This window comes from Rhinatrema bivittatum, chromosome 5, assembly GCF_901001135.1.
Source record: "Rhinatrema bivittatum chromosome 5, aRhiBiv1.1, whole genome shotgun sequence".
Classification (NCBI taxonomy): domain Eukaryota; kingdom Metazoa; phylum Chordata; class Amphibia; order Gymnophiona; family Rhinatrematidae; genus Rhinatrema; species Rhinatrema bivittatum.
This window is the reverse complement of record NC_042619.1, coordinates 133,196,969-133,224,779: the sequence shown is the minus strand read 5'-3', so window position 1 is coordinate 133,224,779 and position 27,811 is coordinate 133,196,969. Positions and strand designations below refer to the sequence as shown.

Genomic DNA, 27,811 nt, shown 5'->3' with positions numbered 1-27,811 from the left:
AATGCTGTATGAGAAATAGTAAGTCATTTCCAATTATAATGTGGGAATGAATTTAAAATGTATAAATAATTATGGAATGTTATTTTAAGTTTAGTTTGTTGGTGATAAGAAAATTATTACTTACCTGCTAATTTTCGTTCCTGTAGTACCATGGATCAGTCCAGACCGTGGGTTATGTCCCCAATCCAGCAGATGGAGTCAGCCCAAAGCTTCGAGGGGGCGTCACCATAAGTACTACTACCCCCTCTGCAGGAGTTCAGTATCGAGAATATCAAAGCCCGAGTAAACAGAAAACCCCTGAATTGGATCAAGTTTAAACAAGACGGCAACAATGAGCCGCTGAATTTAGAACAGAGAGAACTGTACCATCCCACCAACGGATGGGAGGTCACAACTCGTGTCGACCCCCAAGAAAAACAGTCACGGACAGTAAAACGGGGAACACGTGAAAGAACATAGTAGGAGAAGGAGAAGAAGACACTACCATATAACAGGCAGCCGAGCAGGAGTAGAACCCAAATGCGGTGGGCGTCTGGACTGATCCATGGTACTACAGGAACGAAAATTAGCAGGTAAGTAATAATTTTCTTTTCCCTGTACGTACCTGGATCAGTCCAGACCGTGGGATGTACCCAAGCTTCCCTAACCCGGGTGGGATTCTGCGAGGCCTGCTCGTAGAACCTGTTCGCCAAAGTGTCCATGGACGGACGAGGCGAGGTGTAGCCTGTAGTGTCTCGAGAACGTGTGTAACGATTTCCAGGTGGCCGCTCTACAGATTTCTTGCGAAGATACCGATCGACTCTCCGCCCAGGAGGCCGCCTGAGAGCGTGTAGAATGCGCCACAATACCGGGTGGAGGAGTCCGCCCCGTCCCGATGTAGGAAGCGGCAATGCCGGCCTTCAGCCATCTGGCAATAGTCATCTTCGAGGCCTGGGATCCCTTCCGGGGACCAGACCAAAGGACGAAGAGATGGTCCGAAATCCGAAAGTCATTCGTAGCCTCCAGGTAGACCCGCAGAGTGCGCTTGACGTCGAGGAGACGAAGAGCCCGCGGCTCAGACGAAGAGAAAGAAGGCAATTCCACCGTCTGATTCACATGGAAGGCGGACACCACCTTCGGGAGGAAGGAAGGCACCGTACGAAGTGAAACGCCCGAATCGGAGAACCGGAGATAAGGTTCCTGGCAGGACAGAGCCTGCAGCTCCGAAATACGCCGAGCGGAGCATATAGCCACCAGGAACATCGCCTTGAGAGTGAGGTCCTTGATCGTCGCACTCCTCAGTGGTTCAAAAGGAGGTCCCGACATGGAACGTAGTACCAGATTGAGGCTCCAAGAGGGACAAGGATCCCGCAATGGGGGCCGCAAGTGCTTGACACCCTTGAGAAAACGGCCGATGTCCGGGTGCTGTAACAGAGATCCTCCTCCCCGCAGGAGGGAGCCAAGAGCGGCCACTTGAACTCGAAGTGAGTTGTAAGCGAGCCCCTTTTCCACTCCCGCCTGTAGGAACTGGAGAATCTGCGGGACAGACGCCTCCGTGGGTCTTGTGTTCCGGTCGGTACACCACAGTTCGAACACCTTCCAGACTCGCACATAGGCCACCGACGTCGAAGTCTTCCGAGACCGCAGCAGCGTTGACACTACCGCCTCCGGGTACCCCCGTCGGCGGAGGCGGCGCCTCTCAAAAGCCAGGCCGCAAGACAGAAGAGTTCTGCCTGGTCGAAAAATACCGGTCCCTGGTGTAGGAGGCGGGGAAGATGTCCCAGCCGGATGGGTCCGTCGATTACCAGGTGGAGGAGATCCGCAAACCAAGGTCGTCTTGGCCACTCTGGCGCGACGAAGATCACAGGCCCCTGATGAACCTCTATCCGTCGGAGTAGTCTTCCCACCAACGGCCAAGGGGGAAACGCGTATAGGAGCAGATCGGCCGGCCACGGGAGCGCGAGAGCATCTACGCCCTCCGCCCCCCGTTCTCTCCGGCGACTGAAGAAGCGAGGCGCTTTGGTGTTCTGGACGGACGCCATGAGATCCAGGTGGGGGGAGCCCCACCGCCGGACGAGCAGTTGCATGGCTGTGTCGGAGAGAGACCACTCTCCGGGATCCAGCCGCTGGCGACTGAGGAAGTCCGCCTGGACGTTGTCCACGCCTGCGATGTGCGAGGCCGCCAGGCGGCGCAGATGCCGCTCCGCCCACTGCATCAGCATCGCTGCCTCGAGCGCGACCTGCGGACTGCGAGTGCCGCCCTGACGGTTGATGTAGGCTACCGTAGTCGCGTTGTCCGATAAGATTCTGACTTCCCGATTTCGAAGGAGCGGCAGGAAATGGAGAAGCGCCAATCTGACCGCTCTGGTCTCCAGACGATTGATGGACCACTTTGATTCCTCCGCGGACCACGTCCCCTGCGTGGCGCTTCGGTCGCAGACGGCTCCCCAGCCTACGAGACTGGCGTCGGTGGTCACCACCACCCAATTTGGTAGGTCGAGGGACACGCCGCGAGCCAGATTCTCCGGGACCATCCACCAGGCCAAGCTGTTTCTGGCAAACTGGGGCAGCGGAAGTATCACTTGGTAGTCCTGCGAGAGTGGTTTCCAACGGGATAGAAGCGCTCTTTGTAGAGGGCGGAGGTGCGCAAATGCCCAAGGCACCATGTCGATGGTGGAGCCCATCACCCCCAGGAGCTGAAGATAGTTCCAGGAGGAGGGAGCTGGTAATGCAGAGAATCGCTGTGTGTTCCCGTAGGGCGTGCGCCTTGTCCTGCCGTAGAAAAACCGCGCCCAGACGGGTGTCGAAGGTCGCCCCCCAAGAAATCCAAGCGCTGCGAGGGCACGAGGGAGCTCTTGGAGAAGTTCACCACCCATCCCAGGGACTGCAGAAACTGTATCACCCTGGCTACTGCCGCCTGTCCCTGTGGAAAAGACTTCGCTCGTATGAGCCAATCGTCCAAGTAAGGATGTACTAGAATCCCTTCCTTCCGGAGGGCAGCCGCCACAACTACCATGATCTTGGTAAAGGTGCGCGGGGCCGTTGCTAATCCGAACGGAAGCGCCACAAACTGGAAAGGCTGATCCAGGATCTTGAACCGTAGCAGACAATGATGCTCCTGGCGAATGGGAATGTGAAGGTAGGCCTCCGTCAGGTCCAAGGAGGCCAGAAACTCCCCTCGATGTACCGCCGCGATCACCGAACGTAGCGTTTCCATGCGGAACCGGACCACCCGAAGGGATCTGTTGACTTCCTTCAAGTCCAGGATGGGGCGGAAGGAACCGTCTTTCTTCGGTACGACGAAGTAGATGGAATAATGGCCCGAGCCCACCTCTCCGGAGGGTACGGGCGTAATGGCGCCTATCTCCCACAGTCTGTCCAGGGTCAGCTGCACCGCCCTTCGCTTGATGGCCGAGCCGCAGGGAGAGAAGATGAACCGTCCCTTCGGAGGGCGGGCAAATTCCAACGCGTAGCCGTGTCCTATGGTGTCCAAAACCCACTGATCCGAGGTGATCCGTGCCCACTCCTCGTAAAAGAACGCCAGCCGTCCCCCGATCTTGGGAACGGCGGAGTGGGCGAGCTGAACATCATTGAGAGGATTTGGGCGAGGGCTGTCCCGCCGTGGAAGCGGCCCGCGCTGGGCGGCGCCCGCGAAAGGAACGGGACCAGGGCTGAGCCCTGGAGGGAGGAGGCCGGGATACCGCCGGCCTGTAACTCCTGTAGCGTCTTTGCGCCCTGGCTCTGGTCCGGGAGGACGAGAACGCCCTGGTGGAGCGATATCTGTCTTCCGGCAGGCGATGGACCGCGTTTTCCCCCAGCGACTTGATTATCTGGTCCAGCTCCTCTCCGAACAGGAACTTACCCCTGAAAGGCAGGGAACCCAGGCTCGACTTGGAGGACGTGTCCGCCGCCCAGTTGCGAAGCCATAGGAGTCGACGCGCCGCCACTGCCGAGGCCATGGAGCGGGCGAGGACCCTGAATAGATCGTAGGAGGCATCAGCCCCGTATGCCACTGCGGCTTCGAGTCGATCCGCCTGGGCGGCCTCCTCGGGAGGCAGCACCTGAGAAGTGAGCAGTAGCTGTACCCAGAGAAGACTAGCCCGCTGGGCAAGAGAGCTACACATCGCCGCCCGCAGTCCCACTGCGGAGACCTCGAAGACCCGCTTGAGGAATACTTCCAACTTGCGATCCTGCGTATCCCGCAGCGCCGCTCCACCCGTCACCGGAATGGTCGTCCTCTTCGTGACCGCCGTCACTGCGGAGTCCACCCTGGGTACCTTGATGAGATCCAGAAAATCTTCCGGCAGCGGGTACAGCCTCTCCATGGCTCTGCTGCCCTTTAGCGCAGCTTCCGGGGAATCCCATTCCCTAGTAAGAAGTTGCAGGAACGACTCGTGGATGGGAAACGCCCGCGCCCGCGGGCGCAGCGCCGCCAGGACCGGGTCCCCCTTCTTCGAAGAAGTAACGACAGCGGGCGCGACGGGAGCTGGCGGGTCCGGCGGGGGATCGAGGTCCAACCCCTGAATGATTTGTGGGATTAGGTCATCCAGCTCTTCCCGCTGGAAGAGGCGCAGCGTGCGTGGATCCTCTCCCTCTGAAGTAGAATCCCCTTGTCCCGAAACAGCAGGGTCCGATCCCGGGGAAACTGGGTCCGAGCCAGCCCCCCCCCGAACCCACAGGGAGCCGGACGTGTGCAGGGAGCTGTGGGGCCCCCACGCCCCCCGGAGGGGGGGGGGCCGAGGAGAGGGACGAAGGTCGCGGTAGTTTGGGGGGCGGAGGCCCCGTGGGAGCTACCAGCTCCTGCAGGTACGCTGTGTGCATCAGACGAATAAATTCTGGGGAGAACCCCGGCCTACTCGGGGGAATCTCCGCGGGGGGGGGGGGGGTGTCCCGGAGGGCCCTGCTCCTGTGAGTCCAGCTCCGGATCTTCCTCCGGCAGCAAGTTCGGGGGAGAGTCCCCTGAAGCCTCCCCATCCCCCAGCGCTGTCCGATCTCCCTTGCGGCGCAGCGCGTGCAAAATGGCCGCCGTTCCCGCCAGGAATGGGGGAGGGGCCGGCCCACGCCGCCCGGGCAAGGCTAGCACCGCTGGAAAACGAGTGCGGGGCCCGGAAGTGCCTTCCCCCCCTGGGAGGCACCTAGCACAGATGCCCTCCCTGGAAATGCGCGAACCGGGCTCGCCGCAGGCCGAGCAACGCGACGGCCGCGGCATAGCAGGCGCTCAGAAAAACCACCCCCGGCAGCTAAAATCACTCGGTGAGCCTCGGGGCGGAAGGGGGGGGGGGCCGCGAAACGGCGCGCCGCTGCGGGGGGGCCCGGACGGCCTGCACAACCCGCCGAGAAAAACAAGCGGCGCCGCGGGGGGGCCTGTCCTGGCCTCGCAACCCGCTGAGATCACTCACCCTGCTCCCTGCAGCCCACGAGGCGCGTGCAAGATGGCCGCGGGAGCGAGGGAAATCGCTGGCAGGCCGGGCACACCGGCAGTCTCAATCAGCAAGCTGAAAATAAAACTACAGCCCAGAAAACCAAGAAAAACGACTTACCCCGGCAAGAACACAGGCTCGCGCTGAGGAAACAAAGGAGACAGAGAGGCAGCACAAGGAAGGAGCCCCGCCTCCCCAATTAATCAATTAACTATCTTTTTTTTTTTTTTTTTTTTTTTTTTAAATACAACTTGATCCAAGACAAGACAGAGACAGAGAAGAAAGTTCCAACCAAGGGAAAACAGAATAGGATATAGGAAATCGGGAGCAAGCCCAGATTCCCCTACTCGCATCTGCTGGAGTCAGAAGATACTGAACTCCTGCAGAGGGGGTAGTAGTACTTATGGTGACGCCCCCTCGAAGCTTTGGGCTGACTCCATCTGCTGGATTGGGGACATAACCCACGGTCTGGACTGATCCAGGTACGTACAGGGAATAAAAGATACTTTAGGAGTGCAAAGAGTGCAACAAAATGTCCTGATTGTAGCAGCATTGTGAAACATGTACATGTCAACAGTTTAAAATAGACGACAATTTGAAATAAGTTTGGAAGTGGACATGTGTTAATATTTGAGAAGAAATACATGCAAAGAAAATACATGATTGAGACAGCGTTCCTTAATCGCTAAATTTTTTATATTCCAATGGAAAAATCTCTTTAAAAGAAGGTAATTGCATTTGCACTGCATCATGGACTTTTTTTTTTTTTTTTTTAATTAAGAGAAAATTAAAGTAGTTTTCTGACCCATGATTGAAATCTTCATAGGTAAAAATTTCTTGTTCACCTGTGTTTTCTAAGGTCTTTCTCCTTTTAAAGGAAGATACTTTTAGTAAAAAAAAATGTTTTGAGGTTTTTTTGCATGTGATTTCAATTGACTGACCTCATTGGCTCTATTTTTATGTAAGTATTGTGTATCTCAACAATCTCCATTAAAAAAAAAAGATAGAGCAAACAAGATAAATGGCTTCCTATTTTACCCTAATCCTTGCTCCTTTTTATTTTTCAAAGTCCAAGGTTTATTATTTTTTTATATATATATTTTGTGTATGGCATGCCTTATGTCAGGAAGTGATATATTTACCTGATACAGCATAATGGGGTCAATGTCATATCCCAGCATGTCAGCAAACTCCTTCACAATTACAGTTTTACCACAGCCCTAAAAATAAACAAACTTATTTAGATGAACTACGTTCTGACATCTAAAGAGAACACAGGAAGTCTGCAACTGTATTACAATTCTTACCTTTCCTCCAATCAAACACATATCCTTAACCATATGCGACTGCATCATCTCTGCTAAAAGCTGCTCATGACTGGAGGTCTTGATAAAATTTGGTGACTCTGAATGCAGTTTTAGTGGTCTGGTTCCAGCTGGGACCTATGGTAGAACAAATAAAAAAAATGATGAATATGAATGTTCTATATTTCTGATTTCTTTACTGTTTCATAAATGGGCTATTATATTCCTTCATTAAAGCTAATTTAACTAGAGAGGTGCTGTAGCTCAACACATATCCAGATAACAGACTCTCCTATCTCACTCAGCATGCAAGAAAATCCTTCTGAAATCCAGATTCTCTATTTTACATCAAATAAGTTTACATGTAATCTAGTTATTTTTGCACTGCCTTAACGTCCAGGTTTTGAGCTATATGTGGGGGCTGAAATGCTTACTGACTGGACTGCAACAAAAGCTGGGTAGCTATGCCATCAGATACTCTTCAAGTTTCAAGCTTATGCTAATTCAACCATCTGCAATTGCAAAATGAAACTATTAAAATATGTTTTTATGTTCAACTGTTTCTGCAACACTGTCTGAGTTAATTAATTTGTAATGTCATCAACCGCTGATAAAACTGTTATTGCATGGAAGCACCTGAGGCTCTTTCTACTATCTTGCTTTCCTGACCATAATGCTGCCTAAATACAAAGGCAAACCAAGGCAGTTCCCCTCCAAATCCTCAGTTTTGCCTGGTCAGCGCACGATTGATGAATTAATCAGTCGGTCGATGGATGAATGGGGTGAAAGTTCCGTTGCGCTTCTTACCAAGGCAGTGTTAGATCTGCTGGAAGTTACTCTGAGTCCCCCTAAATGCCTTCTTCCACAGCAGCCGGATGCTCCATGACTGCAGCATTGAGATCGTTGCAAGAGGAAGACGCAACGGTTGCACTCTCAGGCAAGGCTGTTGCTGGTGTGTTCATGCCTGTTCTCGCCCTCGCTCCACCCTCTCTACCTTAGTGGCGACTCCCTTCGGGTCTGACGGACAGATGCAGCTGTGGCTTCTCCTCGCCGTTCTTCCTGGAATCCCCGGGCTGGCCTGACGCTGCGGCGCGTCCAAAGGAGCAGGCCCCTTTGCGCGTCCCTTCGCACAGCCCATTCAGTGCTCCCTCCATTTCCTACTACTGGACTCCTTTTTCTCTCACCTTCATCAACGCTGACTAACCACCATCACATCAGATACAACCTCTTATTGACCTCTACCAACTCTTCTTTCAAATAACACTAGCAATTACCTTACAAACAAAAAGAATCTCAAACAGAAGATTGGAATATGACTAATGAACTCCCAACTCGAAACAAAAAACCCACGCTCCCAAAAAAACAATCACCACAAATGAAGCACACATCCTCTAATCTTCATAACAAACAAAAATAACCAACAAACAGCAAAAACAACACATTCATCCAATACTCAAACTATATGCTACTCTCATTCATACTTGTCAACGCTTGATCAATAATAAAGAAAATTCCTCTATTCAACGACCTACTATTCGACACCAAACCAGATTTCATCGCAATAACGGAAACATGGCTCAAAAACACGGATTCCGTACTAATTAACCAGCTGTTCGACCAAGAATACAATACCTTCTCACTCCCCAAAAAGAATAAAAAGGAGGCGGATTAATGCTAATCTCCAAAAAAAAAACCTTCAACTGACACTTTGTCCATCAAACATATCTACACCATTTGAAAGTACTTTATTTGATTCACCAAAACTACAAATCTGCCTCGTTTACTGCCCTCCAGGATCACTCAACAAAAACTGCTCCCCACTAATTGAATATATCATGAATAACATATCACTCAACAAAACCCATCATCATCCTAGGTGACTTCAACATACACTTCGACTCACCCATTCAAAAACTGCCAAACTTGTATTGATGCCCTATCAACACTACATCTAAAACAAGTAATTGAAACTCCAACTCATAAAGCAGGTCACACCATCGACCTCATATTCATCAACACTGAAGTTTGGCAAACAAATACAATCCACACCACAGATATACCTTGGTCTGATCATCACCTAATACAAGCCAACTTATCTTTCAATTTCAGCCTCAAATCACCTCAAAACACTCCAAACAAAATATCTTACCATCCTCCATTCAACGCTGAACTTCTACAGAAAACGCTACAAGCTGAACTAATCAACATAAATCTATCAAACTCTGTAGATGCAACAACTTCATGGCTAAACATCACAGAAAAAGTAGCAGACAGCATCAACCCCTATGTTACAAAGACAAAAAAAAACAACCAAAACACATCAACCAGTGGTATAATGATAACATCAGAGCAGCCAAACATATACTCCGGAAAAAAGAAAGAGAATGGAGAAGGAACAAAAATACAACCACACTAAGTATATATCGGAGCCACCTAGCACAATTATAAAAAAATCATAAACAATTCAAAAAAGGAATTTTTCTCCAACAAAATCTCCAAATTTCATCACAACCCCAGAATGTTATCAGAATGTTATTCTCAATAGTTCAAAACCTTACTAAAACCACCCAAGAATCTACATGCACCAAACATGGAAGTGATGACTTTGCTGAATTCTTCAACAAGAAAATATCAAAACTAATACAAACCAATTTATTAACAACAACCAAAACATTAGACTGAACAATAAAACAACCTCAACATGGTCAAACTTTGAAACCGCCTCCACTCTCGAAATTCAATCTATTATAAAAAAAAAAAATGAACCCCGCCAACCACCCACTAGACAACATCCCTATAACAACGCTCAAAACAATTGAACCCACCATATCTAAAACCATCACCAAGATTGTCAATTTATCCCTGACTGAAGGTAATTACCCCAAATGCCTCAAATCTGCAGTAATCAAACCAATACTAAAAAAGAACAACTTGGATCCTGAAATCCTGGGAAACTACCGCTCTATTTCAAACCTATCTTTCATAGCCAAGATCATCGGAAAAGTCGTATACTCCCAACTCGATGATTATCTTGAAACAAACAACATCCTATCACCATCACAATATGGATTCAGAAAGAACCTAAGTACAGAAACTCTCCTACTCTCTTTAAATGACTCGATACTAAGAGGATTTGACAAAGGCAAAAAATACCTACTCATTCTCCTTGACCTCTCAGCTGCTTTCGACACAGTAAACCACAATATACTATTAGAACGACTGACTGAAATTGGTTTAACTGACACCACCTTACAATGGTTCTCATCCTATCTATCTGACAGAACCTACCAAGTATCAATTAACAACCCATCCAAAAAGATTAACCTCAACACTGAAGTTCCCCAAGGATCAGTGTTATCTGCCACTCTATTTAACATATACCTTCTTCCCATTTGCCAATTACTGAAAGATAATGGAATCACCCACTTCCTCTACGCTGATGACATTCAACTTCTAATTCCCATCCAAAATTCAATCAAAGACACGTACAAAGAAACATCTGATCTACTTGTCTCAATTAAACATCTCCTAACTTCACTGAAACTGATAATCTACATCGACAAAACTGAAATAATCCTCATGGATAAAAAACCCAATCCAACTCCACCACACCTTCCTTTACTTGACAATCAAATGAATTCTATTCTCCCTGTCACCCACACCAGAAACCTTGGAATCATTATTGACAAAGAACTTTCATTCAAAAACCATATATCAAACAAAATCAAAGAGGGATATCACAAACTACTAACCCTAAGACGTTTAAAACAGTTTCTTAACCCTTATGACTTCAGAACTGTATTACAGCTACTCATATTCTCTACCATCAACTACTGCAACTCCCTACTGATTGGAATACCATCTTCCATCCTCAAACCTCTACAGATTTTGCAGAATTCTGCAGCCAGAATTCTGACAGGAACAAAGAGAAAGGATCACATAACACCCATATTGATTTCTGTACACTGGCTTCCAATTAAAGCATGAATTGAACACAAATCCTTGACCATCATACATAAAATATTAAACAATGAACATCAGGGTCTAATTGGCTTAAACATTACCCCCCACAATTAATTCAGGACGCTTAAATGTCGTCCCCCCCCCCCCCCCCATAAGAGATGCTCACTTGACAACAACCAGAGAAAGAGCTTTTTCCATTGCCTGCCCTAAAATTTGGAACTCCCTCCCAAAAGATCTGAGAACACAACCTAACCTCAAAACTTTCAAAAAAGACCTAAAGACATGACTGTTCCGCAAAGTCCACCTTGACAGTCAAACTTCTCATCATCCTAACACCCAAAGGAAATTCCAACCAAATCCACAAAATAACCCTCCTCACTCATAAATGATTCTCTTCTGGACTATAATTGATTAATTTTTTGTTTAATATGCATCCTGTTATTCCTTTTTTCACAATTGTTAAAAGAATTACTATTTGAATCTTGTAAACCGTTATGATGGCTTCACCGAATGACGGTATATAAAACTCAACAAATAAATAAATAAATAAACAAATGTTCCTGATGAAGTATGGGCGCGCGTACGCTCCAGAGTTTGTACAGGCAAGGGCGCGAACCTCGGGGGCGTCCCCCCATAGTGATGTCATCTGCTTCCACCTTAAAAGGCCTTTGGCTTGCTACTACGAATCGAGTTAGCAAGGGGAATTCTTTCTCTGCTGCTCTGCCTCCACCTAGCGGTACCCGCTCCTCAGGGGCCCCACTCTCTCTTCATGATTTCAGATTGCTAAGACAGGATTTGGTACTCGCTCCACGAGGGCCTACGTCCCTAAATGCTCAGAAGACTCCTTACTACCTGGAAGTGATCGCAGACATGAACACAGAGAGTTCTACAGATAGAAAACGGTACTCGCTCCATGAGGGCCTATGTTCCTAATCTCCAAAGACTCCCTTCTGTTAAGACATTATCGCAGGTACGGAGATCGTGAGTCATTACTGCAGATTGCAGATAGGAATCGGTACTCGCTCCATGAGGGCCCATGTTCCTAAATCCCTTCTCAACTTTCTTCTATAATAGAAGCTATCATATCTTCTATATCAGAAGCTATTATATACCTATATCTTGTGCATTACTATTATAGATTGCAGATAGGAACCGGTATTCGCTCCACGAGGGCCTATGTTCCTAAACCCTCCAGACTCTCTTCTATTCCATAAGCCATCTCATACACAGATATTGTGAGTTCTCATTTCAGACTGCATATAGGAACCAGCACTCGCCTACGGCTCCTGTTCCTGAATATACTGAAGACTCTCTGTTGCATAGAAGCCATTATAGATATCTATAATTGTGAGTGTATCATCTACTACTGGTTATGTATCCAGCATACCCTGTCTACTCACTACCTATAGTCTCTCTCTACAGCTCAGCAACCCAGAGACCGCAATTCCAGTATCTGAAGGACTTCAGCCCTGCCGGGCACATCAGCTCACTATTGCCACCTCTGGTGGTTCTACTTCCTGTCTAATAAAGAACTATCTGTGTTTGTCTCCATATTCCAGCCTAGCCGGTGGTCCCTCTCAGGATATCCTCCTGGGGGTGCTGTTATCTGCCATCAGCCCAGGGATTCACCAATTTACCTCAAGTGTTCATCCCTTACACTACTAGAGTGGTATTATACAGCTGCCACTCTGTGGGAAGCCAACCCACCACAGATCATTAACTCCACCTACGAAGTATTATAATTGTTAGGTCTTCCCCTTGGCAGGGTGATCCATAACAGATTGCTAACTTCCTGGCTGACTTATAACAGATTGCCACTCCTAGCAGCAGGGATTGATAACAGATTGTTAACTCCTCCCTCTCCAGGAGGAGCTCGATAACAGATTGCTAACTCCGAGCAGCAGAATTATAATAGATTGCCAAATCCTCCCCTCTGGAGGGGCAGATCTACAACAGTTGCCAGAGAAGAATCAGCTCAGTGAGGGATGAGGGAATTTTGCCGGAGGGCAGTGTCCCACGAAGTACTTGACCTGGAGACTCTTCTGTTTCTCTCCTGAGTTGTCCCCTAGACGAGTTGGTAAGACCCAGGGAAGTCTCTCTTGATACTCTCTGACTGTATCAGCATGTGTGGATTCAGCAATGCCTAAGTGTGCTTCTGATATCCGTGTACTAGTAAACACAGTTTCTGAACTTCATGAGGTTCATTCGCAAAGACTACATTCGATTGAGATTAAGGTGGATAATATGGAAAAATAAGTGCAGAAATTTCAGAAAGTAAACTTTGTCTTAATTCAAGATAAAAACTCTATTAACAGAAAAACTGAACAGCTTGAAGATTTCTCAAGATGATTGAATTTGCAATTTTTAAGCTTCCCAAAGATATGTGGGATTCCTGTTGGAGATACGATGTAAAAATATTTGATGAAATTCTCGATTTACCAGCTTATTTTTTGCCAGTTCAGAGAAGAAAAGGGAATATTCGATCCTTGATATCCAGTTCTTCATTGGATGTGTCTGCCCTGGTAGAGAGTTCCATTGATGAAGTTGAAGACAGTCTCTTTGGTTTCGTTTGTTTTTGAACAGAATTTGAATATGATCTCAAAGTTTTATTTTTGTAATGCTCAAGCTTTGTTTTATGGGAAAAGTATTTCAATCTATCCTGATGCTGTAAAATGCACACTGGAAATTGTTTCTTGTTATGCATCAGGAAAGTGCCACTTTTTTGCTTAGAAACCCGTGTAACAGGCCGATACAGTACAGTGCGCGTTTGGACACGCGTTTTCGACACACTAGCTTTACCCCTTATTCAGTAAGGCGTAATAGCACGTTGAACACACGCGTCCAACCCCCCCGAAACTAATAGCGCCCGCAACATGCAAATGCATGTTGATGGCCCTATTGGTTATTCCCTATTGGTAGGTGTTAATTTCTCTCGGCACCAGGAAAGTGTACAGAAAAGCAGTAAAAACTGCTTTTCTGTACACCCTCCAACTTAATATCATGGCGATATTAAGTCGGAGGTCCCAAAAGTTAAAAATAATCAAAAATTTAAAAAAAAAATGTTAAATCAGCCCACGGCTTGAAAACCGGACGCTCAATTTTGCCGGCGTCCGGTTTCCGAACCTGTGGCTGTCAGCAGGTTTGAGAACCGACGCCAGCAAAATTGAGCATCCAGCCGATGCTGACAGCCGCCACTCCTGTCCAAAAAGAGGCGCTAGGGACGCGCTAGTGTCCCTAGCGCCTCTTTTTACTGCGGGCCCTAATTTTAATAATTTTTTTTCTGAATCGCTCGCACAGGAGAGTGGCCTGTGCGCTCGCCTGTTCTCCTGCGATTTTTACTGTATTGGCCTGTTAGTGATAACATATGATAACATATGATAACATCAGATATTTTTCCTTTGCTCCTGATCAATTGCGTTTTTCTTGATCAGAAGAAGTCTCCACTGTTAAAGTCAGGCAATGGCATTTAAGTGAAGAATTATGCCATGACCAAGTAAATTATTGCCGTTTTCTTTATTTCATATTCTTTAATATACTCCCTTGATATTTGTATCTCCTCCCCAACTCTAGATTGTAGTCTAAGGCTATTAATTTTTCTTGTTAATTTTTTTATTACATGTGCTTTCTTTTTACTGCTTTTTCTGTATCATGTGATTATAGCTATGTAAATTTGAAATTTATAAATGAAAAAAAACAAAACTATTGCACTACCTATGCACAAAGATGAGAAAGATATTTTCTTATTTAGTATTACTACAGTGGAGGATCTCGTTAGCCAATCACATGAATGAATTGTTTCTATCCATTTAATAATAATTACTTTAGATTTGACATGGAACATCTTTAACAAATATGCTCCTGTGAGGTTAATTTATGATCAATAAGAAAAAAGGGGATCATTTTTTATCACTGTGCATTAGTTAGTTGGTAAATATGTGCGTAAGTTACACCAGAAGTCTGTTTGAAAATTATCCCACGAAATCTACCCACACAATTATATCTGCTAAAATATGCACACAATTATTTTGGGAAAATGTATGCACATATTTTTTTATACTTCATAGTATTATTATTTCACAATTAAGGGCTAAGCAAATGGGTCTAACTGGGTTGGATACTTGACTTAAGTGTAAAGCACAAGGCACTTTACATCATCGATTATGGGACTGGCCTAACATATACATTTTTTTGAAAACCATCATTTACCATTTAGGGTTAACAACTGGAAAAGAAATTATATTTTCCCCAGAATTCTGTTTATTAAACCATCTAGATCAACATATTTTAATGGGTAAATACCAAGAATTTTTTTGGCCAAAGCTTTTTCAATTGTGAAGAAATGTATTCTCTTTAATTGGTTAAAAGATCTTGCTCCTACCTTTCTTGGGCTAGATTACTAGAATGGTAGACAATCTATATGGAATATCACACAGCTCTTATGAGATCATCTAAAAACAAATGATATTTTTTTGTCAGATATTGACTTCCTATATGAATAACTTACCAGAGGAATATTAAAAACTGATGAAAAGTTAAAAGGTGATTCAAATTTGGGAATAGCCAGTCTAAGTTGCTTCTTCATTTACATATAATGGACTTAGTAGCTCTCTTGCTTTGTTTTGTTATATCTAGTTATTATGGTTTAATGTTGGTTACTCAGCTGCTTGTGATGTGTTAACAAAAGGGAAAGCCTCACTGACAGTAATGCATATCTACTGTATACTGAGTGTCCAATAAACAAGTTGAACCTTAAAATCCAAACCCCTCTCCAACTCCGCACCCAGACCAACTCTGCTCAATCCAGGAAAACTTACACACGAACATGACATACACATGTAAGTTTACCCGTATATCAGGTGGCAATTTTGTAAAAGGTCATTTCTGCACATATTACATGGTTTTACCTACAGAATTCCTTTCAAAATTACCCTCAGAAAGTTCAGATGATAAATTTGTTATGGCAGTGAATTTAAAGGCTTGGTAAAATCTGGCAACTCTTAGCAATGGCGAACATAACCGCTTAGTCAAAAAATAAACAATTTTTAACCTTATGGTATCTAATAATGCAGACAAGCATGTCATAGCTTCCAAGCCTGACATTTTACGGTCTTTCAAACATAACAAATCTGGACCGTATTTTGACCCAAGCTGAGGCAATTTTGGAGATATTTATATTTGGTGCTTTGATCACTCTGTACAGTATCTTTAATTCAGTAATTGGTAATATATATATATAGCAAATACACTTTTATGTTATTTCAAAATAGAATAAACAAGGTTTGAAAAAAGAGTTAACACAATCATGGAACATTATAAACATTATTGTGCAAGTGCAAATTAATAAATGAGATCCAAAGTCCAAACATCTGAGAAAGTTATTTGTATAGTTTCTACCAGATGTACATACTGTATACAGAGACACATAATGGACAAACCCTACTCCTTGGATCTGAAAACCTAGTCAAGACAAACAGGACACAGAACAAAACAAATAGGAGGCCTTAAAGTAGATAGCAAGGCCATGGCTGAGAATTTTTAAGGTAGGTGGAATTAAACTGAGAATGGGTGGAGAACTGGAGATAAAATGTTAAATCTCAGAATTAAGATAATGGCTGGGGTCTGATTGAAGGCAGGGACCACTTTACCTAATTAGCAGGCCGATACAGTACAGTGTGCTCCGACAGAGCGCACTGTTAGCCTGCTATTGGACGCGCATTTTCCCTTACCCCTTATTCAGTAAGAGGCGGAAAATGCATGTTGGTGGCCCTATTAGGTATTCACGCGCGATTCAGAAAGTAAAATGTGCAGCCAAACCGCACATTTTACTTTCAGAAATTAGCGCCTACCCAAAGGTAGGCGCTGATTTCTTCCGGCACCAGGAAGGTGCACAGAAAAGCAGTAAAAACTTCTTTTCTGTGCACCCTCCGACTTAATATCATGGCGATATTAAGTCGGAGGTCTCGAAGAGTAAAAAAAGTTAAAAAAAAAATTGGAAGTCGGCCGACGGCTGTCGGGTCAAAAACCGGACGCTCAATTTTGCCGGCGGCCGGTTTCTGAGCCCGTGGCTGTCAGCGGGCTCGAGAACCGACGCCGGCAAAATTAAGCGTCGGCTGTCAAACCCGCTGACAGCCGCCGCTCCTGTCAAAAAGGAGGCGCTAGGGACGCGCTAGTGTCCCTAGCGCCTCCTTTTGCCTGTTTTTACCGCCAGGTCTAATTTAAATACTGAATTGCACGCACCGGCGAGTGACCGGTGCTCGCGCCGGGAGAGCGGGCATTCGCCCGCTCTCCCGCGGACTTTACTGAATCGGCCCTTAGGTCAATCAGTTGAAAAATCTTTGCCCTCAAAACAAGGGGGCTGATGCAATACAGTGCGCTCAACTGAGTGCACTGTTAACCCGCAGTTGGACGCAGATCGGAGAGGCGCTAACTAATCCCCTTATGAAATAAGGGGATTAGCACTTCTACAATGCGGAGTGAAACTAATAGCGCTCATCACATGCAAATGCATGTGAATAAGCCTATTAGCTATTCACTCCAAATGCAAGAAGAAAATGTGCATCCAAGAAGCACATTTTTGCAATCAGAAATTAACACCTGCCCAGAGAAGGTGTTAATTGCTGAGCACTCCTTAAACTAGTACAGAAAAGCAGAAAAAAACTGCCTTTCTGTACTGCCTCCTATTTAATATTGTTGCGATATTAAGTAGGAGGAAAAACGAAACTAATTTAACTTAAAACATTTTAAAAAAAGTTAAAAAAAAAGCAAATTCTGGCAGTTTGGTGCAGAAAACGGACGTTCAACTGACAAGCATCCGTTTCCTGAACCCCCTGGCTGTGCAGCATCAGTTTTCCTAACCGGCGAATGGCCGATGCCAATCGGGTTCTTGTTAGCAAGGAGGCGCTTGGGGCGTGCAAGCGACTCTAGTGCCTCCTTGCTAACGCAACCCCTAATTTAAATATTGCATGGCATCCCAGGGGGTGCCTTAAGAAAGCGGGCGCTGACTGTTCAGCACCCACTTTCTCAGCATTATTATTGCATCTGCCCCAATGTATATAAGAAATACAGAGAGGGGAGCAGGAAGGAAATTAAATGGGACAGATTAAGTTAAGAAAGCCTTCAACTACCCTGCATTTAAAACAAAACACCTGGAAACGAGGGGGTTAAAAAGCATAATTACAGAGCAAATAAAAAGAGAAAAGCACAACAAAAATATCAGTTTTAAGATTAAAATGTAGCAGAGTGTTTTCTCTTTCCAGCAGTTTGCTTCATCAGGATTAGTCTTCACTGTTCAGAGTGATGTTTTGTGAGAGAGCAGTGCAAACCAAGTTCTTTTTATCACGGCACATTTGCATCAACCTTGCTGCACACATCAATCTTTACTCCTTCACAAATTCAGGTAAGAAAAGGCATACACCTCAATAAACTAATGCAATCAGAAAGCTAGCATTAAAGGCAGTGCACACCCACAACAGACCTACTATAGTTTTGGTAGAAAATCATCACCGTGAGTTTGAGAGTTGCCGTTTAATCACAATGGCCTTCTCCTGCACTGATAACCCTGAATCCAAGTATCTTTTTTACCTGGATAGTCACTTCTTTGTCAGCCATTTGGATAGTCACATTGGCTTGCAAGGTCTTGGCACCAGGTGTGTTCTGTACACGTATGATCCTTTCTGGAGATAAAGAACTTCCTAAATCTTGAAGTGCAAACCTCTGGAAAATTGAGAGAGTTTATTATATTTATGCAAAGTCTACCCTAAAAAAAAAAGCTCTAGGAGGCATAAACAGAGTCAAGTACTACCAATAAAAGATAACATTCACATAGCAATAATCATCTAAATACAATATATAAAAATACCATAAAAATCACCTATAAGATAAATGGTCTAGTGAGGCCCTTTAGATAATAAATAATAAATGAACAGAATAGAAGGTTACTTAGCATAAAAACTGAATTAAAATAGAGAAAATCTGAATAAGACATCATCATTAAGGACCCAAAAAAGCAGTTTAGTTTAGTTTAATTTAAATTTACTAAATGAATCGCCATTTCTTACTAAGGCAAATCATAGTGATGTACAAAAATACCTTGTAATTTGCATGAAATAAAAGAAATCAGCAAACAATAAAACATTTTGTATACATAATAAAATAAGCTTAAACAGTTAAAAATGAAAAAAGCAATACTGTGAAAAAGTCCTTAACAACTGTAAATTACATGTTGAACAGATTACATAATAAAATAGAAACATAAAATAATCAATAAACAACAATAAAATCACATCAAAGAAACACAAAATAAGATGAAACTAAATATAGTCTGGAAACAGTTGGATAAAGAGAAATGCTTTAAGAGCTTTCCTAAATTTCATGTAATCTCTCTCTAAAACATACAATAAGAGGTAAAGAATTCCAAATGCTAGGGCCGAGAAAGGCAAAAAAACTCTCTCTGGAAGGCTGAACTCTAATTTCTTTGTGAGAAGGAACAGTCAGTAGTCTAGCTAGCTGGAACATAAAGTACGACTAGGATGATAAGGAGTAATGAGAGTGGAAAGAAAAGGAGAAGAGCTAAATCTGAAGGCTTTAAAAGTCAGAGTAGCCAGTTTGAATGTGATACTTGCTGAAATGGGTAACCAATGAAGCTCAATGAGGAGCGGAATGACATGATCAAATCATTTTTTTCCAAAGATAATTTTAGCTGATGTAATTTGAATGACTTGAAGTCTTCGAATAGTGGCTACAGGCAGACCATGAAGGAAAGCGTTACAGCATGTAACCAGAGAAAATGAATTAAAAAGTTAAGTTGAAAACCCAGGTTTTACAATGTTTTCTGAAAACCAAACAATATCTAATGAACCTTAACTCCCTGGAAACAGAATTCCACAGTGTGTGACCAAAGAGGAAAAAGCCCTTTTTTAAAGGTCAGTGTATCTTCTATCCAAGAAGGAAGGAGTATAAAGTAAAGCTTCTTGTGAGGAACATAAAGCGAAACCTGTTACAGGTGTTATCAAAGGGCAGCAGGATGTAAGTTCTCATAGGTGAGTGATGACATCCAACAGAGCCTGGCCAAATAGCTTCTAGAAGCTTTTGGTATACTCTGAGCATGTGCATGCCATCCTGCTTCATGGACATCGCATGGGACCCCTTGAGCTCTCAATATAACAATATATAAGAACCAAATCCAAAGGGAGGAGGGTTCTGTGAGGTCTTGTATTCTGCTGTCCTCTGAAAACACCTGTTATAGCTAAGCAACTTTTGCATTCTATAAGAACAAGCAGGAAGTACAGTTCTCATAAATGGGGAATTCCAAGCTACAGGCTGCTTTCAAAAAGGAAAAAACATTCAGAAAAACTGCCAATAGGCAAAGCACTCTTGGTGGCAATAAGCTATCTTTGTCAATGAAAGATTTATATTTTTATTTTATTTTTAATTTTTAGAAGGCTGCCTGGAAAACCATAATAAAGGCTTGTGGACAATGAAGTTAGAATCTAAACTTCAAATAGGCTACACAGGACAGATTGATCAAACCTACTACAGCACTGGAAGACTTTATCTAAACAATAATGCAATGATAATATGTTACATCCTTGAAAATCTCTTCCATGAAGGCCAATCTTAGGTGAGCAATTGTCAATGCCATAGCTCTAATACTATGAGTCTTGACTTGTCCCTCCAGAGTCAAACCCGTCAGGGCATAACAGAAAGAAATGCAATCAGCTACTCAATTAGAATGGGCGTGCTTTGCAATGGCAATTCCAGGTTTGTTAGGGTCAAAATAAACAAAAAGTTAGAGAGACTTTTTAAGGGGGTCAGTCTTCTCCAGAAAGCAGGCTAAGGTTTGTTTGTAATCTAAACTGTGTAAGGCTAGTTAGTCTTTGCAGATATGTGGCATGGGAAAGAATGTTGGGAGGACAATGACTGATTAAGGTAGAAGTATGACACTATCTTAGGTAGTACCAATGTTTTTTAGCCTTCACCCAATACCCAGCATTGTACTCCTTGATGCTGGTCTTTTGCCTTCCTCAGATAAGGAGAGTTAGACAACGGTCTGTCTTTCAGGCCTCTACAGATGTTCAAAGTTAAGGGAGATCAATGTTTCCTAGGTGTCAGTGCATTGTCAACAACTGGTGCAACTCCAGGTCCCTTTAATGCCGATGGGTTAGACTTATTTTTCTCAAAGAACTTTTTCATGAACTATATGTGGAAATGACATCCTCTGGGAACCATATGGAACACTCTGAAACATTGTGGTCATATCCCAGGCAGAGCATATGTTTATCATGGTGATCTGTGACAAAGATGATGCATCTGTCCAATGCACTGATACTGACGCACTTTGGCTGCCAAACATTTACAGAAAACTTGAATACATTCAAAACAACTACCAAGTAAACCTAAGAGGGATAAGGTAAGGTAAACTGAGAGACCATATGATGAAAAACATGCAAAAAAAACCTACTTTCTCCTGAGAAAGAAAATAACGAAACTGTTGGACTCCATGTAAAAACAAGAGCTAAAGAGGTCCCATGTGTCATCCGCGACATTCGGATGGTATGGACATGTTCAGCAGAGTGTGTCAAAAGCTTCTAAAAGCTAATTAGTAAACTTCCCTACCTGGGCCCTATTGGTTGACATCACCCACTGTGAGGACTTATATCATGCTTGTCCTCGGAGAAAGATCTATTTGGGACATAACATTTTTAGTGGCCCCTCAAATTTTGCAGTTGAGAATATATTGGGCCCACTATTCAAAGATATCCAGTTATCTAAGGAGGTCATTTATTAAGCATTTTTCCTGTAGACTCAGAATGGGAGAAAACCTTTAGTAAATAGGTCTATAAGTTAACTGGATATAATTTCTCTGGCTAGCTTAAAAGAGATATTCAGCAGCACGTCTATGCCACTGGATATACCCAGACAAGTTCTAGTTAGCTGAATAAGTTATAGCCTGCTAACTTTAGATCTCTTTTTGAGCAGGTCTAACTTATTTGCTTAATTTTATCAGATAAGTCCAAATATCAGCACTTATCTGGTTAAGGTAACCGGATAAGTAGCCCTGCCCTGACCCACCCATTGCCTACCCCCAAGATATCCAGCTATATACTTAGCTGGATAAATACTTATCCAACTAAGTGGCGGCCACTGAACATGGCCAGATATTCAGAAGCTGCCCTTAGCTGGATAAATCCCTATTTATCCAGCTAGGTAGCGCTAAATATCAGCCTTCCCATAATCTCTATATTTGTTTGTTATATAACCCCATGTAAAGGCAGTTACAATAATCCAAATACCATGTCACAAGAACATTGATTTCTGTTACAAGATTCTTCCTAAACAAATATGGCCATAGCTTATGAATAACTCGTAGCTGGGCAAAATACATCTTTACCACATTATTAATATGAGGACACATGCTTAACTTGGAATTAACATGCCAAAACTTTATCTTCCAATTTTACTGGGAGTTGATAATCCTCAAAAAATAACTGAGAAGAAGTAAAATTTATAGACAATCTCTTAATCAGAGAACTTCAGTTTGTTTGTTTTTTGGGAGAGAGGGTTATCAATAACTTATTTTGATTTATCCAACTGCACACTGCATCTAAATATACAGTAAACTCAGGTAGTTTCTTGTTCAGAGTGAATCTCTATGCCATCGGCATAAAAAATATAATTAAACCCCACATTTTTGGTCAAATGTCGCAATAACTTAGTATAAATGTTAAATAATGAAGAGGGATGTTTGGCTTTTTCTGCAATCACAAAACAACTTATAGTACAGCAAAGTCTGACTGAATGAGTATGAACATCTCTAAGGGCTATGAATTACTATAAAACTAAAAACAATTTGCTACCAGAAATCTCACTGACTCAGAAGCAGTAACAACAAAACAGTAAATAAATTGTTGCCCTATGTTGAAAAGAAAGTTTTGCTGAAAAGGATTACTAGAAAAAATAGCAAGTCTACAGTGCACTTTTCAGTAATCATACAAAACCAAACAATATATTCGCTGATACTTCCTTTTATCACACTCCAGAGAAAAGATAGTCACAACTGTATTTAATAAGCCCAATAGAAAGGAAACACCTACAATTCATTTGTTGACCTTTAATACTATATATCAAAGTAGACTATCACTGCAACCGCACTACTTCATTCATATTACCAATTCAAATACTGTGGGCGAACTCATGCTATATTATTTGATAACAAGATTAATAAATGTAATGATAGTATGTTTTATGTAGCAGTATTTTTTGTATGTAGCCTGATTCTCTAGGATTTTGTTTTGTATGCCACAATAAGCAGTCTTTATGAGTGGAAAACGCGGTTTATGGAATAATAAATTAAATTATGTCACCACTCTATATAATGTGAAACAAAAATCACCAATAAATTGATAAAATATAGTCTATGATAAAGAGACAGTTCCCTTTCTCTGTAGAAATATGCACTAGTTACCCACGCCCTTGATGTACATTATAAACACTTCCCTCATCATACATCACGGCTCTCATCAGGGCACACTGGAGGCAAAGCTCTACCACCTAAAATCATTAGCTGTTAACAAAATGTGCACGTCAGACTTCAAGATTTAAAACTTTTCATTCTCCCAAAATAGAGATAATGAATCCCAGGTATAGGTGGGTAAAAATAATTGTTCAATATGTTTACAAAGCCACAGTCAGTAAATTTGTTTGTATAAAAACAAATATTTTATGTAATAAAGTATGATTCCCAAATACAAGGTTAGAGGAAGCATGTGCAGAGCATTAACTTTCTAAAATGTGATGTCACTACTCTCCCATAAGCATGTCAAGGAAGTTTGCCACTCACCATTTACTGTTTTGTCGAACATTAAGACTACTTGCCATGCTTAAATGGAGCAATAACAGACTCAGTTTTCTGCAGAAATAACAAAGCTGATCTATAATATATAAGCCAGTAAAGAAGAGAGCCCTTTATTCTTTACCTGTATAATTTTGAAAGAGTGCATGAAGCCAAATGACATATGGTAAATGTTGCTGCACAATGTGAGGCTGACGAAGAGAACATTTAAAATTAAAAACATGTCACTGCACACCAGCATGATACTGATAACCTGATATAGTTTCTGCAGTTGCTACAACTGTGGCAATAACAGGCCACATCACAGCAGTGGGGAGGATGCATTTCAACTGATTCATTACATCCACGCTTCTTATCGAACTTTGCAAAGTGCCCAATCAGTCAGGTCAGCTAAATGTTTCCTTTCCAAATCATATGATTTGGAAATCCTTTCCAAATCCTTTCCAAATCATATTTAATAACCTATCCTTTCTCTTCCTTCTCATCCAAGTTCTTATCACCCTGTTATATGTAACTGCCTTTTCAGCACCTTTGTTATAGTTATGTTTTCTATGCACCCCTGTTTTATGTGAACCAGCATGATGTGACTGCTGTCTCGAATGCCGGTATATAAAAATTTGAAATAAATAAAATAAATAAATATGTGTGGTGGCCGGAAGACCTACCAGGAACACTTTTTTTAAAATTAGCTATACTCACTTTCAGGGAATCTTCCACTGCCGTTATGCCTTCTTTCCCTAGCAGAATGCTGTAAGGGTACAGTCGATGGACTAACTGCTGAACAGACATTAGAGGAAAAGAATCCTAAAATTTAAAGAACAGACAGAGGCAAGATTATATAAAGAAACTTGCTAACATATGATATCATATGCACTTCAATATCTCTCCAAAGAAAATCATCGGCAGCAAATACATGACATTTTAGAGCCTATCTTTCAAAAGTGAGTGAGAGGCACCAAATGCGTGCGTAAGTGGGCACACAGAGATTTTTGCTAGCATTTTATACACTGTGTGGAGGGAGCGGCATACTTTATAAAGTACTGCATATTTCTGCTCCAAAAGAATGCATGTATGTTTCAGTATGAGCATAAATTTGTAATGGAGGAAAACACTTTCTCTACCCAATTTATAAAAATATGCATGTATGTTTTACGTGTGGAATTGTAACACTGAATGTGTAATAGCTCAGAAATAACCAAGGCGGCAGGTATTTTATTAAGTACATGTGTACTCCGTTTATGAAAATACTTTCATGAGAAGGTATTTAGAATCACCAGTTTGCCAACACCTCTACCAGTTCACCTAGACCCTCCAGTACTTCACCCCAAAGCTCCACCAACTCATCTATACCATCCACCCAAAAACCACAGAAAAAAAGACAAGTGCAAATTCAAGAAGAGAGCTATAATATGCCCCAACCCAAGGACAAACATTATCTTCTATTCATGCCAACAAAGACAAACCTGAAGGTGCCTGGTTAAGGGCATATTATGGCTCTCTTACTGGGAAAGTGAATGTTAGACTATAAGGTAGGGGTTTTTTGCAATGCCAAATAATTATGAAGTGTAAATGATTTTGTAGAGTTCTGTAGCAGTGATATTTGCTAAATATTTTGTAGAATGTGGTAGCAGTAATTGCTTGTAGAAATGCAACCTTACAAAGATCTGCTGTATTAAAAACAAGGGTTCCCCACATGCAACCAGCTGGCGAAAAAAAGTGTGTGTTGAAAAATGGAAGAATTAAGCAGATACAAAGATATGTATATTATTTTGCCTAATAAAAACTTTATTTTCATGCATTTGCTATATAGACATGCAGGGTTGCATTTCTAATAAAAGAAGGCGGTGTGTGATGATTACGTCTGAGTTGGCATTTTCACACCCATTAAGTGCTTGTCGTGTTTTGAGTGACAATCTGATCCAGTGTTTATGAACATACACAGAGTTCTATGATCCTCTGAGTTAAATAAATGTTTTTGGAGGTTTTTTGGATTTGATTCACTTGGCTAACCAAATGAGAAATATTAATACTTAAAAAATAATAATTTAAATTGTTGAGTGATACCATTTCAGATATATTTTTTGAGGCAGATTTATTAGTTTCACTAGTTTGCTGCCTTTTCACTTTAATAAGTAAACCATCATATAGTTTACATCTGTCTACCAGTACTTCAGATGTTATCTGCAACTGTGAACCTTGCATAAGAAAAGAAAGCCGACTTCAGGAAAACTAACTGTGTAAAGATGGGGGAGTATGTCGAGCATTCATTAGGTGCAGGGGATAAATTAGAGGAAGAAGAAGAGTAGTGGGCAAAAGTGAAAGGAGATATTGTAAAGGCAAATGAACTTTTTTTTTTTAGCAAAGTAAATAAAGGTAAGAGAAAGAGAAGCCTCTGTGGTTTTCTAAAGAAGTGGCTGAAAAAGTCATAAAATACAAAAGATCGCAGAAAGAGGAAGACGTGCAGCAATATCTGGAAAAGCTAAAAGAAGCGAGGAAAGTAGTCCGAAGATTAAAGGCTCAAATGGAAGAAAAAATAGCTAATATAGTAAAACAGGAGGACAAGACTTTTTTTGTTTTGTTTTTTAATATGTTAGTGACAGGCAAATGTCTAAAAGTGGGACTGTAAGACTTAGAGATGAAGGGGAAGAATTTGTAGTTTGATAAAGAAAAAGCAGAATTGCTTAACAAATATTTGTATTCAATACTCACTAAAGGGCTTGGAGGTCAACGGAAATCGCCACACATAGGAATGGAAGTGAGGTAGACCTCAAACAATTTTCCAAAGACTGTGTTCATGAGAAACTTGCAAAAGTAAAAATAGGTAAAACAATGGGGCCAGACGGAATACATCCACTGCCTGACCTTTTCCATGCTCCTTTAGAGTCAGGAGTGACTCTAAAGGACAGGATGTGGCAAAGGCTGATGCATTACTCCTCACGAAAATAGGAGTAAGGAGAAGGCTGGGAAATACAGGGCAGTTAGCTTGACTTCAGTAGTAAATAAATTAATGGAATCTCTGCTAAATCAGAGTGTAGTGCAGTTTTTGGAATCCACGGTTTTTACCAGAAGTAGATCTTGTCAGACAAATCTAATAAATGTCTTTGACTGGTTGACTACAGAGTTAGATCAGGGGAGAGTGCTAGATGTAATCTACTTAAAATTTCAGCAAGGCCTTTGACAGTCCTGCATAGGTTACTTATAAGCAAAATGGGGTAGATTTTAAAAGACCTGCGCGCGTAAATCCTGCTGGATTTACGAGCGCAGGGCTCCGGCGCGCCTATTTTGCATAGGCTGCTGGCGCGCGCAAAGCCCCAGGGCTTCGTAAAAGGGGCGGGAGGGGGCAGGTCCGGGGGCGGGTCCGGGGTGGTCTGGGGTGGGTCTGGGGGCGTGGTGACGGTTCGGGGGCGGGCTGGGAGGGTGGTTCCGAGTCCCCTGGCACTGCGGCCTGTGCCGGGGGATGCCGAGGCGGCGTGCCCAAGTTACGCCTGCCTCAAGCAGGCGTAACTTGCACAACAAAGGTAGGGGGGGGAAATTTAGGTAGGGCTGGGGGGTGGATTAGCTAGGGGAAGGGAGGGGAAGGTGGGGGGATGTGGAAGGAAAGTTCCCTCTGAGGCCGCACCGATTTCGGAGCGGCCTCGGAGGGAATGGAGGCAGGCTGCGCGGCTCGGCACGCGCTTTGTGCGCGCCGACCCCGGACTAAGCGCGTATCTTATAAAATCTGGCATACTTTTGTTGGTGCCAGTTGTGCGTACTTTTTTAAGATCTACCTCAATGAGCGCAATAAAGTGACTAGCTGGGTTAAAAACTGGTTGAGTGGGAGGCAATAAAATAGTATAAATGGAGTTCACTCTGAGGAAAGGGGGTTACCAGTGGTATGCCACAGTGACTGGTCCTTGGTCCATTTCTTTTTAACATTTTCATGCATGGTATTGTGAAAGGGTTATTGGGTAAAGTTTAACTTTTTGCTGATGATAACAAAAGCTGCAACAGGGTAGACACCTTGGAACGTGCGAAAAACACGAGCAGGGATCTAATGAAGCTTGAGGAATAGTCTAGAGTTTGGCAGCTAAGATTTAACAGTAAAAATGCAAGATCATGCATTTGGGCTGTAAAAACCCAAGGGAGTGACAAAGTATAGGGGGTGAAGTTTTATTTGCACCAAATAGGAATGGGATCTGAGGGCGATCATAACTAATGATCTTAAGGTGGTCAAACAGGTAGATAAGGCGATGGCAAAGGCCAGATGGATGCTCGGGTGCATAGAGAGTGTAATAATCAGTAGGAAAAAGATTCAA

At 43.1% G+C, this 27,811-nt stretch overlaps 1 protein-coding gene across 1 annotated transcript in view; it reads right to left on the bottom strand.

The window, feature by feature from the left end:
- The window catches only part of VWA8 (von Willebrand factor A domain containing 8), a 745,717-nt gene that overhangs the window by 502,633 nt on the left and 215,273 nt on the right, over positions 1–27,811 (bottom strand). Inside the window, 4 exon segments of the mRNA XM_029602953.1 lie at positions 6,542–6,619; positions 6,707–6,841; positions 18,248–18,379; positions 24,216–24,320. Of these exon segments, the coding sequence (XP_029458813.1) occupies positions 6,542–6,619; positions 6,707–6,841; positions 18,248–18,379; positions 24,216–24,320 (450 nt within the window).